The sequence below is a fragment of the Neomonachus schauinslandi genome, chromosome 1, assembly GCF_002201575.2.
Source record: "Neomonachus schauinslandi chromosome 1, ASM220157v2, whole genome shotgun sequence".
NCBI lineage: Eukaryota > Metazoa > Chordata > Mammalia > Carnivora > Phocidae > Neomonachus > Neomonachus schauinslandi.
Window position 1 is genome coordinate 47,659,263 of NC_058403.1, and position 16,215 is coordinate 47,675,477.

General features: G+C 38.9%; 2 protein-coding genes across 2 annotated transcripts in view; one reads left to right on the forward strand and one right to left on the reverse strand.

Moving 5' to 3' along the window:
- SENP7 (SUMO specific peptidase 7) overlaps positions 1-773 on the reverse strand; it is a 140,537-nt gene extending 139,764 nt beyond the window's left edge. The window contains exon 1 of the mRNA XM_021692359.2: positions 585-773. Within this exon, the coding sequence (XP_021548034.2) occupies positions 585-624 (40 nt within the window). The 5' untranslated portion in view covers positions 625-773. The remainder of the gene's footprint in view (positions 1-584) is intronic.
- A 6,142-nt stretch (positions 774-6,915) lies between these two features.
- LOC110582692 (putative protein FAM172B) lies at positions 6,916-10,703 on the forward strand. Its single transcript, XM_021692692.1, has 2 exons — positions 6,916-6,960; positions 9,609-10,703. The coding sequence occupies exons 1-2, from the start codon at positions 6,916-6,918 to the stop codon at positions 10,701-10,703; spliced, it is 1,140 nt and encodes a 379-aa protein (XP_021548367.1).
- Positions 10,704-16,215: the final 5,512 nt, after the last annotated feature.

Genomic DNA, 16,215 nt, shown 5'->3' on the forward strand with positions numbered 1-16,215 from the left:
AGGGTCTGTTCAGAAGAACGAAACCCCGTTACAGCAATTATCAGAGGGACGAAGTATCAATTAGCAAGCCCCGCCTTTCCCTCTTTGCAGCCGCTTCTCCCTGCCCCGAGATGAGGGGGTGAGAAAGAGGCTAAGTGGAGAATCAAAGGAAAAGAGAAAAAGTGGGGTCAGGCGAGGGAAGTGAAACTGGTACATTGGTGGAATTAAAGGAAGGCGTGGCAGGACTCCGGCAAGCCAACCGGCAAGATCCATGGGCCGATGAGACTCAAGCAGGGTGTTTGCGGGAAGAGGGGAAAACTGGAAGGGGTGCTGGGGTGGAAAGCGGCCAAGGCTTCGATGACAGCTTGGACTTAGTCTACGACTCGCAGGGGTGGGGGCGACCCGGGAGTCTTCCATTGTGCGCGCCCCTCCGCTCCTGCCTTCCCCTCCCCTCCCTGCACGAGCCGGAGTCGGAGCTCGAGCCCGAGCCCGAGCGGGAGCCCGAGCCCTCACAGCTCTGGGCCGTAGCACCCGTCGCCGCCTGTGCCTCCCATTTGCCCAAGGTAGAAGAGAATAGGCTCAGCCCTCCTCTGACCCTTTCTCACCGGATGAAGATCGACGTCGCCCGGTCTTCCCCTTGTCCATCTTCTCCTCCTCCTGCTGGAGTCGCAGTTGCAGTCGCTGTCACCTCAAGACCCCTCAGGCTGGGGGAGGGAGGGGAAGGGGAAAGGGAAAAAAAAAAAAAAAAGCCAGGAAAGTGCGAACAGCGCTTGCGCAAGAGCCGTCGCCTGCCCTCAGACCGGAAATCAGCCGCCCCTCCCACCTCACCCGGAAATCACTTCCTGGGACTTGTTTTCTCTGCTGCTTGGCACCTTGAGTGCTTATTTAGTGGAGCCATTCTTATTATTTGTGCACCTATGGGAAAGTGAGGTTGCATGTGTGGTTTTAGCCCGAGATCGTCAGAGGCTTTGTTTACTTTGAAGACTGGGTAGACCGAAAATTGAAAGAGGGGAAACTAGGAATTCCTGTAGTTTAGTGGCTCTCGCGAGGTGACCCAGAAAAATGAGAATAAAACGTTACTTCTAAAATTAAGTTAAATTAAAATGTTACCCTTTCTGCAGTATGACTTTACTCACGATCTCTCATATACTTGTCCTCAAGGAGCGTCCCCAAACTCAGTAAAGTCACCTGTTAGCCTAGCTATCGGTTTAGCATTCGGAGTGGAAATGTATTTGGCCCGCTGAGGAAAAGATGTCATAGTTACACAGGATCTTTTTTTAAAATTCAAATTCGTCATTTTTAAAGGCCCAGAAAAAGAGAAAAACTAGACCTCAATTTTTTAAAACAAAATGCTGAGGTGATAGAAAGTAGATGGCTGTAAATTGAAATTCGTTCAACTAACATTTACTACAGTACTTCAGGAGCAAGACCAGTCCTCAATGAACGCAGTCTAGTATTTTTAGACCGATTTTTTTTTTAGGTCTTTCAAAGGGCCCATCAGTTTAGAAAATTGTCCTATTTGTCGGCCATGATGTACATATTTGAGTAATTTTTTAAATGTGTAAGCTGTAATCACAAGAAGTTAAAAAAAAAATTCAGCAGAGCGGTTTAATCAAAGGCAAAGTGGTATTGGAATGTTCCAAGCCAGAAGGGATCCTGGAGCTTAACATCCGATCCCCTCCCCCCATTTTACCAAGGCCAAAAAAGGGACTTGCCCAACTCACCACTAGAGCCCAGTCTCGTGCTTCTTGAGTCAAATTTGGCCTCTTAATTACTATGTGGTCTGTGCTGAGGTATAGGTAAGCCTCCAGGTGCAAAAGCCTATTTGGGCTCAGAGAAGTGTTTACAGGGAAAGAATGGTTGAAAAGCAGGAATATTTCAGGGCTTGATGAGATTGACATTCACTACAACGGTTTCATTTGGAGACCCTACTTTATTTCTGTTTAACAAATCAAAACAGTGCTTACAGAAAAATATCTCAATTTTAAGTTTCTTTACAAATCAACTTTTTTTTTAAAGATTTTTCTTATTTTTATTTTTAAGTAATCTCTATACCCAACGTGGGGCTGGAATTTACAACCCTGAGATCAAGAGTCCTATGCTCTACTGACTGAGCCAGCCAGGTGCCCCATAAATCAACTTTTTTAATTGAGCAATTTAACTCCGGAATCAAACCAGCTTAATTCATTTGCCAATATTGTAGGAAACAAATTAACTGCACAAGATGGAAATAGAGCTGAGACATGGGAACATAATAAAGGAAAGTGTAAGTAGGCCTTATCCATTTCCACCCAAATTAGCAGCTTCCCTATAAGTAAGTGGTTTTAAAGTTTAGCAGTAAGAAGTTAACTTATAAGAAATGAAATTATAAGACGTTAATCAACTTATTCACCTTGCAAATATATTGTTTAAACTTGTTGAACCAAATATACCATTTCTGCTAATGAAAACTTAGAAAGCCAGTTTGTTTCTTTGAATTAGAACTTGTTTTGAATAACAAGTGAAGATAGATGAACTTGAAGCTCAAGAATTTCAGATTTGCTTTTTAACCAGTATTTTTATTGTTATAGTATTCATCTCTGCCTTATAGTTAACTACATTGCAAACAACTAAAGGACTAAAAGTTTACTTTGTACTTTTTAGCGAGTCATTTAACAACTTCATTTTGTTTTTTATGAAAGACTGATTAAGTGATCTTTTATAGTGTTTTATTATGCTCGGGTGAAAGTTTCCTCATTTTAAAAATGTAAAAGACGCCTCCTCCCAAAAAAAAAATGGTTGTCTTAGTATGTTTGGGAATAATGTCATTTCTCTTTTGTACATCGAGCTCACACTGTATAGAGCCTTTCAAATTAAAATCATTTAAGATTAGAAATTCATCAGCCCAGTATTTTATAAGAGAGAATGGACAGGTTTTATCTCAATGGGTATGGTTCTTTATTAAGTGTTAAAAGTGCATATAAAGTTATTAAATTAGGTATTCATTGTATTTTTGTTCTAAGCAGTGGGTATAGTGGGTATTGTTTTAATAGTTTCAAGACAAAGTGGCAGTGTGAAATTGATCAACCCTTTATTTTACCCCTTGATAAACAATTTCTTGGAAGAGAACTTAATAAAATTTGCAAAAGGCCCTTTCTCATCACAAGTGAATTAACTTTAAGTACAATATGAATGTAAAGAGGTTTATTTTTTTCAAGATTTTTTATTTATTTGAGAGAGAGAGAGAGACCGAGTGGGGGGCGGGGTGGAGGAAAAGGAGAAGCAGACTCCCCACTGAGCAGAGAGCCCAACTTGGGGCTCAATCCTAACCTGAGCTGAAGACAGACACTCAACTGGCTGAGCCACCCAGGCACCCCTGTGAAGAAGTTTAGATGGGCACTGTGAACATCTTGATTTCCTGTTTTAAAAACTAAAATAAACAATCTGGAACTTCTTACCATGGGCACCAGGAAAGCCTAGATTTTGCAAAGATATATGGAGCACTGTATTATGTTGCTATTCACTTCATTTTCATTGGTAATTGATTCTTTTCTTTAAAATGCTGAGAATTCTGTGAAGGAAGTTTTTATTCCACATATAAATGAAGTTACCTGTGAATCATGAAAAGACACATATAGGTTGTTTAGTTTTAAAGACATCTTCCTTTTTAAGATAATCAGTTGTAACTGCCTTGCAGTGGAATAGCCTGTTTCCAGAAGTTATGAAAACCTGCAGTAATTCTAGGTATTCAAGCAGCAGATGGATAATCTTTTGTCCAAAAAGCTATAGAAGGAATGTATGCACAAACCTTTAACTGAAGATCCCTAAATTGTCATGCCCTGGGGCTGAACCCAAGGTATCTTGTACATATACCACTAATTTCTTTGAAGTGTTCTTTTTTTTTTTAAAGATTTTATTTATTAATTTGACAGAGAGAGACACAGCAAGAGAGGGAACACAAGCAGGGGGAGTGGGAGAGGGAGAAGTAGGCTTCCCGTGGAGCAGGGAGCCGGATGCAGGGCTCGATCCCAGGCCCCTGGGACCATGACCTGAGCCGAAGGCAGACGCTTAACGACTGAGCCACCCAGGCACCCCTGGAGTGTTCTATCTTAAAATGAAATGTTTAGTCAGCATTTCTGTGCCTTAATACATTTGGTTAGTTTCAAGGGAAAAATTTCATTTTATGTTACTATTTAGTAAAATTGAGGCTTTAGGTAGTCTCGTCTTCTTTAGCCTTTAACAGTTTGGTACCCACTTACCTCTGAATAATCCAAATCAAAAAACATAGTGTCTAGGATTGGACAAAGTCCATAAATCCAAAAATCTAGTTTTCAAAATTACTTGGGAGCATCTTTTCTTACACTACTTCTAGGCCCCACCTCAAACCTTTTAAATCAGAATCTCCTGGAAGTGGAACCTAATAACCTGTATGTTTAAAATTTTTCCCAGGAAGACGTATCAAGTATTTTTTTAAGTACAAAACTGAACTACTAAACAATAATTTCCAGGGCTGTACACTTAGGAGATAAAACCATAAAGAAATGCAAAGCAGTGATTTCTATAAAAGTCCAGAGTGGTTACTTTTGGAGAGAGGGAAAAGCGTTTGAAGGGATGTAAGGAATGGCTGGCATGGCCCATGGTGGTTAGAGGATGTTTCTCTTTATAATTGTTCACTAAACTTTTTTTTTAACTTTCCTAGAAAATTCTGTTGCATACTCAAATTTGGGAAACCCAGGATTTGGTGACATCTGATATATATTTTTTTTCTTTCTACCTCTAAAATCCTGTTTTCTCTGTCTTTGCCTCAGGTAGATTAAATTCAGCTATTTTAGTCTTTGCTGGGGAGAGATAGGTAGGGAGAAGGAATGCTAAGAGGAAGGGATTTAGTTTGCTTTTTTTGAACCTTCTACATAATGTCATTTCATAAGCTTTATCATTTTCTATTTTCTATAATTTACTAAATGGAGTTGTATACAGAAATAATTTTAGTAAAAAACTTCATAATTGCATTCTGTGTTGAGAAAATAATGTTGCTTTTGTACCAAATAGTCATTCTTTTCTTAAAATATGTTTTAAAGGATTCTTTGTTTTATTTTCTAGAAAAACAAATAAAATAATGTTCATTGTAAAAAAAAGTATTTAGATACTTTTAGCATCCTTCATTCTGTGCTTCTTAATGGCATAGGATATACAAAAGGAACTCTTAAGTATACCAAAGGACTATAATTACTATAATAAGGTATTATTGTGTAATCAGGAGTTAGGCCCTGACTTCTCAGATTTAAATTTATATTTTCTTTCCTCTCTCTCTCTTTTTTTTTTTTGATGTTGAAACCCAGGAACAAAGTAAAATTATGTTTTCATAAAAGCTTACTATTCACCTGTGAAGAATGTAAAATATTGTTAAGTATACTTTATGATCCTAAAAAGGAAAGGAGTTCCTTAAAATCAAGCTAATTAAAATTATTTGCATCTGTGATTCTGTTGCCCCACCTACTCTCTTGTCAAGTTCATAGAAAGTAGAACGGTGCTGGGGCAAAGGGGAAATGAGGAGTTATCCCTTAATGGTTACCAAGTTAGAGTTTTGTAAGATGAAAAATGTTCTGTGGGTGGATAACAGTAATGGTTGCACAACAATGTGAATGTACTTAATGCCACTGAACTATACAACTAAAAATGGTTAAAATGGTAAATTTTAGTATATTATACCACAATTTTTTAAATAAATAAAAACAATAGCCATCCCTAGAACAAAAAATAGCAGCTGTGTCAACCACTTATTCCAAGTCTCTAGAAAGACCTAATTTAAAATTCTCACAATGACTATATACTATTCTCTATTATTCCATTTAATGTAAAATGACTAGGCTATGGGATATAAGACACTAAGTGTCTAACAAATGCCTTCACTAAATTTTTGGTGGATGAATGAAATAAACAGTTAAATATTATGCATTTATAAGATCACTGGTAAAAATGAATCTTCTCTCAGGTTCCTAGAACTGCCTGAGTCACTTTGAGCATGTCATTTTACCTTTGAAAGCCTCATTTCTCTATAAAATAAACATACTAAGAATATCAGTAACGTGCTTTGCAGCTCTAACAATCTTATTCCTAAAACTAAGCTATCTTATTCCAGTCCATTCTTTCAGAAACTAAAAAGTTTGATTTCTCTCCTTTATTTTAATGGACCATCTTGATTTGTAAAAGAGAAAACATATAGATGCATAGGATATTCTCTAAAAATGATTATTAAATTGACATTTATTAACTTTAAAATTATACAAGAAGCCTCTATAATTTTTAAAAAGCTTTGTATGCATCTTTCTTCTGTATATACAGCTAGAGGACTTTTGTTCTTTACTTCGTTATGCCCTTAGCAAAATCATAAAATCCTAACAACAATATTTAAGCCTAGAATTCAGGCATTTTCCAAGAACTAGAGATAGAGTAGTGAACAAAACAAAGCCTTTGTCCCTGCTTCATGGAACTTCTATTCTAATGCAAGAAGGGGGGAGGACAGACAATAAGTATATGTCAGCTGGTAGGTAGTAAGTGCTTAAGAGAGAGAGAGAGGCAGCAGAGAGAAGAAAAGAAAGAACGAAAGAAAAAGAGAAAGGGAGGGAAAGAAAGAGAGAGAGAAAAAAAGAAGAATCATAGGGAATGAGGAAGAATTGGAGAGGATTGCCCTTTCAGATAGAATGCTCAGATCTCTGATCAGATAACAAGTGGGCAGAAACTTGAAGGAAATAAAGCCCTACAGATATGTAGGGGAAGAGTGTTCCAAGCTGTAGGCATAGCAAGGGGGAATGCCCTTAAACAGGAGCTTGCTTCATAGGTTGGAGGCAAAAAGGCCAGGTGTGGCTAGGGTGAAGTAAGCAAGAGCGTGGTGGGAAATACACCTGAGAAAGAGCTAAGAGCCAGATCATGAAGCTAGATGAGTAAGCAAGTAAGAAAATGGAAGGAAATGACATTGAAGAGCTAAGGGCCATGTGGGACCTTGTAGGTGACGATAAGGACCTAGGCTTTTTTTTTTTTTTAAGATTTTATTTACTTATTTGTCAGGAAGAGAGAGAGAGAGCACAAGCGGGGAGCTGCAGGCAGAGGGAGAAGCAGGCTCCCCACTGAGCAAGGATATGGGGCTCGATCCCAGGATCCTGGGATCATGACCTGAGCTGAAGGCAGATGCTTAACTGACTGAGCCACCCAAGCGTCCCAGGACCTAGGCTTTTATTCTGAGAGGGGAAACCATTGAGAATTTTGAACAAGGGTGTGAAATCCAATTTAGAGATTTTGAAAAGATCATTCTAGCTGCTGTGTGGAAAACAGACTGCAGGGTGATAAGAGTTTATGCCAAGAGATTGCACAGGAGACTTGATAATGAAGGGGAGAGTTGTTGGTGACTTGGACTAGGGTGGTAGAGGTGGAGGGATGATAAGTGATTCAATGACAGATATATTTCAAATAACAGAACCTAAAGATTTGCTGATTGATTGGGTTGAGTGTAAAAGAAGGAAAGTTTGCAACATGAGTAACTGAAAGAATAAAGTTGCCATTTACTAAGGTAGTAAAGAGTAGAGAGAGAGTAGATTGAAGGAAGGGTTTTGGACATGTTAAGCTTGAGATGGCTATTTGACATCTAAGTAAGTATGTCGAATAGACAGCTGGATATGAATTCAGGGGAGAGTTACAGGTTGGAGTATATTAACCAAGCAAAATGTGCTAAAATAAATTCTAAAGAATTGTCTCGCTTTTTGTTCTGTAAGATAACTGTCTATTTTGCTCTTGGTCACTCCATCTCCATCTGTCCTTTTTATATCTGTGTGCCATTTGGTTATTCTAGTTTGCAAACTCTCATTCATTACCCCTGAGAATTGCCTCTCAAACAACTAAGTACACACTTAACAAAAGTGGAAAAGAATAATTAAATGTTGTACTATATGCTATTAGAAAATACCGATTTTGTTTATTTTACTCTGTGATTAAAAGAAAAGTTAAATCACTAGCTAACAAGATTCTTGGTTCAGTTCACTGAGTTTTAAATATACTGGATCTTTCTCTTTATTTCAGTACAGAAAAAGGCAGTTTTCAGCCCAGCACCTGAATAAACAGGATATTTTTTTAAAAGTTTAAGTAATCTACCCCCAACATGGGGCTTCAACTCATGAAGCTGAGATCAAGAGTTGCATGCTCTTACGACTGAACCAGCCAGGCACCCCTAAATACTATATTAGATCTAACAGACTACTGCTTTTCTATGCAAACCATGCCAAATTATAAAATAGACCTTCCTTTTTAGAGAGCAATCTGGCAATCAATATCTGGTAAAGTGGAAGATGCTGATACAATCTAGAAATTCCACTTTCAAGTATATTGCCTAGGGAAATTCTTGATACGTGTACAAAAATATAGCTATAAAAATGTTCATTGCAACTTTGTTTATAATAGTGGAAAAAGAGTAACCTAAATGTTCTTCAACAAGAAAATAGTTAAACTATGGCATATTCAAAGGCATATTCAAACAATGGAACACCATAAACAGACAAATGAACAACCTAGGACTACATTTATCAATATGGATAAATATCACAATGTTAAAGTGAAAAAGGAAGACAGGACAGATATATATATATATATGGTTTTTTATTTCACATCTCAAAACGGAGTATCATCCTGTCTAATTTCACAGAACCTTTCATGTGTGAGACACTGTGTAAGATGGTTTTTACCTACATTACTTAATTTTTCACAACAGCCTTGTGAAACAAATAATGTTATACCTATTTTACATTTATTTATTCAAAAAATATTAATGTAATATGTGCCAAAGGGCATACTAAGTATCGAAGATATAGTAGTTAAATGAAATTTCATGGGGTGCCTGGGTGGCTCAGTCGGTTAAGCATTTGCCTTCAGCTCAGGTCATGTTCCTAGGGTCCTGGGATGGAGCCCCACATCAGACTCCCTGATCAGCAGGGAGACTGCTTCTTCCTCTCCCTCTGTCTGCCGCTCCCCCTGCTTGTGCTCTCTCACTCTCTCTTCTGTCAAATAAATAAATAAAATCTTTAAAAACAAAATTTCTGTTCTGCTAGAGCTTTTTCCAGTGAAGGAAGACATATAATTTAAAAATATGCGAGCAAGGGGTGCCTGGGTGGCTCAGTCAGTTTAGTGCCCAATTCTTGATTTCGGCTCAGGTCATGATCTCAGGGTCATGAGATCAGGCTTTGTGCTGGGCCTGGAGCCTGCTTAAGATTCTCTCTCTCTCAGTTATTAGTTAAGTCCTGGCTGTTTAGTGCCCGTTGTAGCAGAGGTTATTGTTTAGCTTCCTGGATTGTCACTAGAGGTAGTGGTCTGACTTCCTACAACTCTGACTTATAGCAGGCTGGCTTTCTGGGTTGTTTATTGAGGTTGGCTTCCTGGACAAGATACTTTGGGTTCTGTCATTATATATGGTCTAGCCATTGTCCCTTACTTCACTGTGCCTTACTACTTTGCATCATTCACAATTATTTTGAGTTAAAGTCTTTAGCATAAAAGGGTAATGTCTTAGTGAAGTGCTTAATTTTAGCATGATTTCCCACAGGAATAATTTAACAAGCTGAAAATTTTATTTTTTCTACCATTGACATACTATTGCTTTTTACTTTCAGTGGTTACCAGTGACTCCGGAGCTGAGCTTCCAGAAATTTATTGAACAATCTGACTTACTAGAAGAACTTAAATATGACTTCAATGAAAAAGCTGAATTGAGACACACTGAGACACAAAGGCCTTTTGTCTTTAACTATTATAAAAATGTCCTTGAGAGGAATAGCAAGCGCTACCAGGCCCTTGGCCATTTGCTTGCACAATACATTTATGAGCTTTTGGAGAAAGTATGCAAATTACAAAAAGTGTATATCCCACCAGAGGCTGATAAGGAACCAAGAAGCTTCTTTTTCATGAGTGAGAGAGCATTAACAAGTCATCATTCTGTTCTTCTTGTCCTTCTTCAAGACCATGGGGTCTTTAGAGCTGGTCAGTGGAGTCAGCAAGCAATAATACATCACGGTCTCCAACATGGAAGTCAGATACCGTGTATTCAAATGGCATTGCAAGCACATTATGATGTAATTGTGCTAAACCCCAATGACAATTTTGTGGACCTAAAGATGGAAAAAGAGTGGAAAGACCTTTTAACACAAAATATTGGGTCCTCTTCCCTAAAAATGGTTCAGGCAGAGAATTTTTTCTCTCTCCAGCAACCTCTCCAGTGCATCCCTAAAAGATGCAGCAACACCCCTGAAGAACACATGGCTTACATTTGGGATTACTTCATTTCAAAGACTGAAGGCAAAGATGTTGCTTTCGTTGTACATGGTTATGGAGGTTTGGTTTTTATGGACTTACTTGTTCGTAGAAAGTGGGAAGTGATGAACAAAGTATATGCTGTTGCACTTATTGACTCTGAACATCATGTAGGACACCAGCTGGGAAGTGATGTGCAGTTATTAGCCTGGATAAAGCACCACTGCCGTGAATGGGTGACAAGTCCTAAGCCTTTGGATAAACCTGCAGCTACTGTTTTAAAAAAGGAGTTTCCTATTGTTTCTGCTGGTACAGAAAAACACAACTTAGCCCCTTCCTCTAGCCTTCAGTCAATTTTTAAATACTTTAAAAGAGCTTTGAAAGCCAAAACAACTATTAATTTCTCTCGAGTGCCAATAGTAACGAGAAGCTCCACAAAAAGAAAGCAAAGTGCTTAAGTTGCTTTTTTGTCATCTAAGATTTTTTTTTTTGTCTCACTGAAATGTTGCTAATGTAGATGCTAGAAGAAAAAGAATACTTTGCAGTATTATATTATGAAAAGAATATACACAGTGTTATATTCTGGCTTGAGGTTTGATTTGTTACTTTCTTTGAAAAGTGAATATGTTCTCTTTTGTAGCCCTATTGATGAACAGTCAATACCATCATTAATATTTTACAGTATTATTCAAGTTAGAGGATCTTTTGAAAAGCTCTCTTATGATTTAAAAGAAGTAGCTGATACAGATTAAATCCTAAGTCTTTGGTTTCTATGTTGTTAATGCCATATTAAAACTATAAGTGAACATAAAAATTATCATAAACTCTATTTTTATATGTTTGTGTTCTTTTGCTTTAATTTATTAGTCTTCTGTTCAAATGTATTGAAGGTATCTATTCACACCTTCAGCTAATATTTGAGTGTCTACTATGTACCAGTCAATTGTAGCTTTTGAGGATACCAGCAAACAAGGCCAACATTGCCTTTATCCTTGTGGAGTTCACAATGAACAACAAATTGCTAGTGTGAAGAGTGTTCAGAAATATAAGGTGCCATGGAACATCTAGTATGAGATCTAACAGCCTTGGGGGCCAGGGAATGCCTCCCTGAGAAAATGATGCTTAGTTTAAAGGATAATAGCAATTAGGTGGGAAAACAAATTCATAGGCAAAGGAATAGCATATGCAAAAGTCTTGACATGGGAGAAAGAAGTCCAGTTCAACTGAAGCTAAAAAATTATGGGTGAGTAATGTCAAAGAAAAAATTATTCATGACATTTGTTAAAGACATAAGGAAGACTTTATTTAGGAAGGATTACTGCAATGGGGTTTTGCAGTAAGGGAGAGAGATCAGACTCAACTTCTGACTCAACAGGGACAATCGAGGGGGGGGGGGAATGTTATAGCCAAAGTGTAGGATGAGGGTCAGTGAACGGAAAACTAACCAAGAGGAAACATCAGGCATAAGAGAGATTCTTAATAGGCTGACTCAATATAATTCTTACTGGAGGCAGGCCAGGATGAGGAGGCCTGGAGGATGAGGAATTTTATCAGATCTTGAGGATGATCAGATGCCAAAATGGGAGATTTTCACTAACTGACAGCAGAATTCTTGCTAAGACTGGATTAAGTGACAACAACAACAACAACAAAAACTGGACTAAGTGGACCAAGGATGGAGTCCAACGCTGGAGCCTAGTTGAGAAGAGGGCTCATAGGAGCCGGGCTCAGATTTGGTCAAGGAGAGAGGTTTTGTCAGTAGTTGGAAAGTTAAGTTAGAGATAATCAGAGGCAGTTTGCTCAAGGCTGCAATGCCCATGGTTATGATTTTTGACTTTATTCTCATAACAGTGAGAAACGTTGGATGGTTTTAGACCGGAGAATATTCTCAGCTTTACATATTATAAAGAATATCCTGATTGCAGTTCGGGGAATAGATTAGAGGAAGGACAAGCTTGGAGGCTGAGAGACCAAATTAATTTTGGTAGTAGTGTGAGAAATACTTAATACTAATACTTAACTACTAATACTAATATAGTTAACACTAATACTTAAATACTAATATTTAATTATGTAATACTTGTGCTATATGCTAATACTTTTGTTTCTGTGAACAAAATTTTGTGATTGGAGGTCAGGAATAAAGAGAACGAAATAGTAAGGATTACTCCCAGATTTCTGGCTTGAGCAACTATATGTATAGAAATGCCATTTGCTGAAATAGGGACTACTGGTGAAAAATTTATTTTGGCTGTTCCAGAAGTTCTAAAAAGAGAAAAAGGAGGTGGTTACAAATTATCTTTAGCTCTGCCCATAGATGAGTAAAAGAGGAACCCATAGTAGACATTGCATTTGAAAAATTAACTCTGGGAGCTCCTGGGTGGCTCAGTTGGTTAAGCGACTGCCTTCAGCTCAGGTCATGATCCCAGGATCCTAGCATCGAGCCCCATGTCAGGTCCCTGCTCTGTGGGGGAGCCTGCTTCTCCCTCTCCCTCTGCCTACTGCTCCCCCTGCTTGTGCTCTCTCTGTCAAATAAATAAAATTGTTAAAAAAAAAAAAGAAAAGAAAAAGAAAAATTAACTCTGCCACAGGGTGCCTGGGTGGTTCAGCCACTTGTTTCCAGCTCTTGATTTCGGCTAAGGTCATGATCTTGGGGTCATGGAATCAAGCCCTGCATGGGGCTCTGCACACTGGGTGTGGAGCCTGCTTGAGGTTCTCTCTCTCCCTCTCTCTCCGCCCCTCCCTCCCACCCCACCCCCACTTGTGTGTGCGTGAATGCACGAGTGCATACTCTCTCTCTCAAAAAAAAGGAAAAATTAACTCTGCTATATCTAATAGAACATATAGATTTGAAAGGTGATTTGATCATGAGGGTGGATCCTCATGAATGGGATTAGTGTTCCTATGAAGGATACCTCAGAGAACTCCCTTCTACCATGTGAGGACACAGCAAGAAGACATTCATCTGTGAATCAGGAAGCAGCCCTTTACCAGACACTGAATCTGCCAGTGCCTTGCTCTTGGACGACCCAGCCTCTAGAAATGTAAGAAATAAACATTTGTTTAAGCCTCCCAGTTTGTGATACTCTGTTATAGCAGACCAGACAGACTAGGACAAATCTTTATCATTAAAGACATATTTCCAATTTCTCTTCTTTCTGTACCATGTCTTAAGTGGCATAATGAAAAAAAAAAAACAAAAACAAAAACCACTGAACGGTAAATTGGGATATGCAGGTTTTAAATGAAACTCAGCCTTGGATAAACCAGTTATTCTCTCCTAGCCTTTACTTTCCAATTTGTAATTGAAGTGAGCTTTGAAGTCCCTTTCGATATAGTCTATGTAGAATGTATTTAATGCACTTAATGTGAAAAGCACCAAAAAAAGTTTTTAAGAAGTTGCCATAAAAGCTCTTCTGTCAGGGCGCCTGGGTGGCTCAGTCGTTAAGCGTCTGCCTTCAGCTCAGGTCATGATCCCAGGGTCCTGGGATCAAGCCCCACATCGGGGTCCCTGCTCGGCGGGAAGCCTGCTTCTCCCTCTCCCACTCCCCCTGCTTGTGTTCCTGCTCTCGCTGTCTCTCTGTCAAATAAATAAATAAAATCTTAAAAAAAACAACAAAAAAAACCACTCTTCTGTCTTGCACTTAACTAACTTGAAGTTGATATTTCTCATAACTCCCGATTTGCTATTTAATCTGGTAGTCAGGTATATTAGTTATCTATAGCTGCATAACAGATTACCCCCAAAACTTGGTGGCTTAGAACAAATATTTATTATTTCACAGTTTCTGTTGTTCAGAAATTCAGGAGCAGTTTAACTGGGTAATTTTGGCTCAGATCTCTCTGGAGAGTACAGTCAAGATTGTCTGGGGTTGCAGTGATCTTTAAAGCTTGACTGGCTGTTTGGCAGAAGGCCTTGATTCCTCACCATGTGGACTTCTTCCATATGCTGTTTCTGTTAAAGAAGTTATTCTGGCACTTGTTAAAATGGTAAGGAAGACTTAATTCAAAACTGTTGTAATTAGGGATATTGCAATAGGGCAGGGAGATTGAACTCAACTCTGAATACAGCAAAGATAGGGTGTCAGTGATGGAAAACTACTAAGAGGAGGCATCAGGGTAGGGAGATTATTGTTAAAGGCAAGCCAGGGCCTTAGACAACAAGAGTGGGAAATGAGGAACTTGATCAGCTATCAAGAGTTGATTTAGCAGGATTCTTGCTAAGACTAAGCTCTGCATCCTCACAGAAGGCCAAGGTTGAGGACTAGTCCAGAAGAGGGCTCAGAGGAGCCTAAGTAAAGTTTAGTGAAGAAGAGAGCCTTTGTCATTTGTATGTCTTCAGGACATGGCAGCTCTCCCAGGGTGAATCATCCAGGTGAAGGAGCACAAGCAGGAAAGGCACTGCCTTTTTATGACCTATTCTCTGAGTTGCATACTGGTCCACTTTTTTTTTTTATTTGTTAGAAATGAGTCACTAAGTCCAAGGGAAGAGGAATTGGGCTCCACCTCTAAAAGAGAGAGTCAAAGAATTGGGGGACATATTTTAAACCACTGCATGCGAAATGATGCCAAATGAAATTAATGGTATAGTAACTCAACTCAGTTATTGGTTATAATATTATCTCCGCTCTAGGAGCATGTTTATCTCATCTTTCAAATTTTTTCTTGTTTGTTTATTTATTTATCTATTTGTAGAAAGGGCGTGTGCATGTGAAAGCCTGGAGGGGGGGATCATAGCAGGTTCCATGCCCAATGTGGCGCCTGATGCAGGGCTCGATAACACGATCCTGAGATCAGGACCTGAGCCGAAATCAAGAGTTGGTCACCAACGAAGCCACCCAGGTGCCCCTTTTTCTTGTTTTAATAAACAGCTCTGTGTATTTAGAAGCTGGTTTCTCTTTTTCAGCAAAACAGCATTTTTGCCATAGACAAATGCTTGTTTTGAAAATAAAGTTTATTTTAAGCTTTCTCTTCCAGGGGTCACCCTAATCTGTTCCTGTACTCTTTTGATGTTGATCTATTTTTGCACCTTGAAGTTAAAAAAAAAAAAAAACCATCCAGTTTCTTGGCTGTAAACTGCAGACCAGAGATGTGTCCTGATAGGGAAAAGACTGTTAGGAGAGGCCTTCAGGAAAATCCTAAGTTCTTGTGACATCACCATATGATTTCTTTTCCTTGTGGAAAATAGTTAGAGGTAATGGGCTATTATCATTGTTTGTAAGCAAAGTGCATCAAGATTTGTGTGTCACTTTCCAGTACCAGACTAAACATATCTTAACAAAAAGGACAACACATTGTTTGCTAAGGGAAGTCTCTTTTTTAAAAAGAAAACAAGAAACTCCTCACTTGCTTTTCAAAGTTTCTTCAAACACAGTGGTTCTCTAACGTCAGAGTGCATTAGGATAACCTGGAGATCTTGTTAAGACAAAGACTGATGGGCCTCACTGCCAAAGTTTCTGATTCAGTAGAGGTAGGTGGGGCATGAAATTTTGCCTTTCTAACTAGTCTCCAAGTGATGCTGATGCTGTTCCTGCTGCTCTAGGGACCATACTTTGTGAACCACTGTTAGAAAGACTAGGTAGGGGTGCCTGGGTGGCTCAGTCGATTAAGCGTCTGCCTTCTGCTCAGGTCATGATCCCAGGTTTCTGCGATCGAGCCCCACGTCGGGCTTCCTGCTTAGTGCGGAGTCTGCTTCTGCCTCTCCCCTCCGCTCATGTTCTCTCTCTGGCTCTCTCTCTCAAATAAATAAATAAATAAAACTTAAAAAAAAGAAAGACTAGGTAATGAATGTTAATAAAGTTAAATTTACCTCATGTGAGGTGAAAGTTATGATGGATTATCATCTGGCCTAGTTTCCTACCCTGAGGAAAGCAACAAAAGGGGTTTGTTCATTGAGCCCATGTTTATGATCCATGTGAACTGACACATTTACCTTTCCCTCCTGTAGTAAGGGAAGGGTTGCATCTCACT

Coding starts and splice junctions, on each gene's coding strand:
- LOC110582692 (XM_021692692.1), top strand. CDS start 6,916: ATGGAAGGAAATGACATTGAAGAGCTAAGGGCCATGTGGGACCTT. Junction 6,961..9,608: donor TAAGGGCCATGTGGGACCTT/GTAGGTGACGAT, acceptor TTTTACTTTCAG/TGGTTACCAGTGACTCCGGA.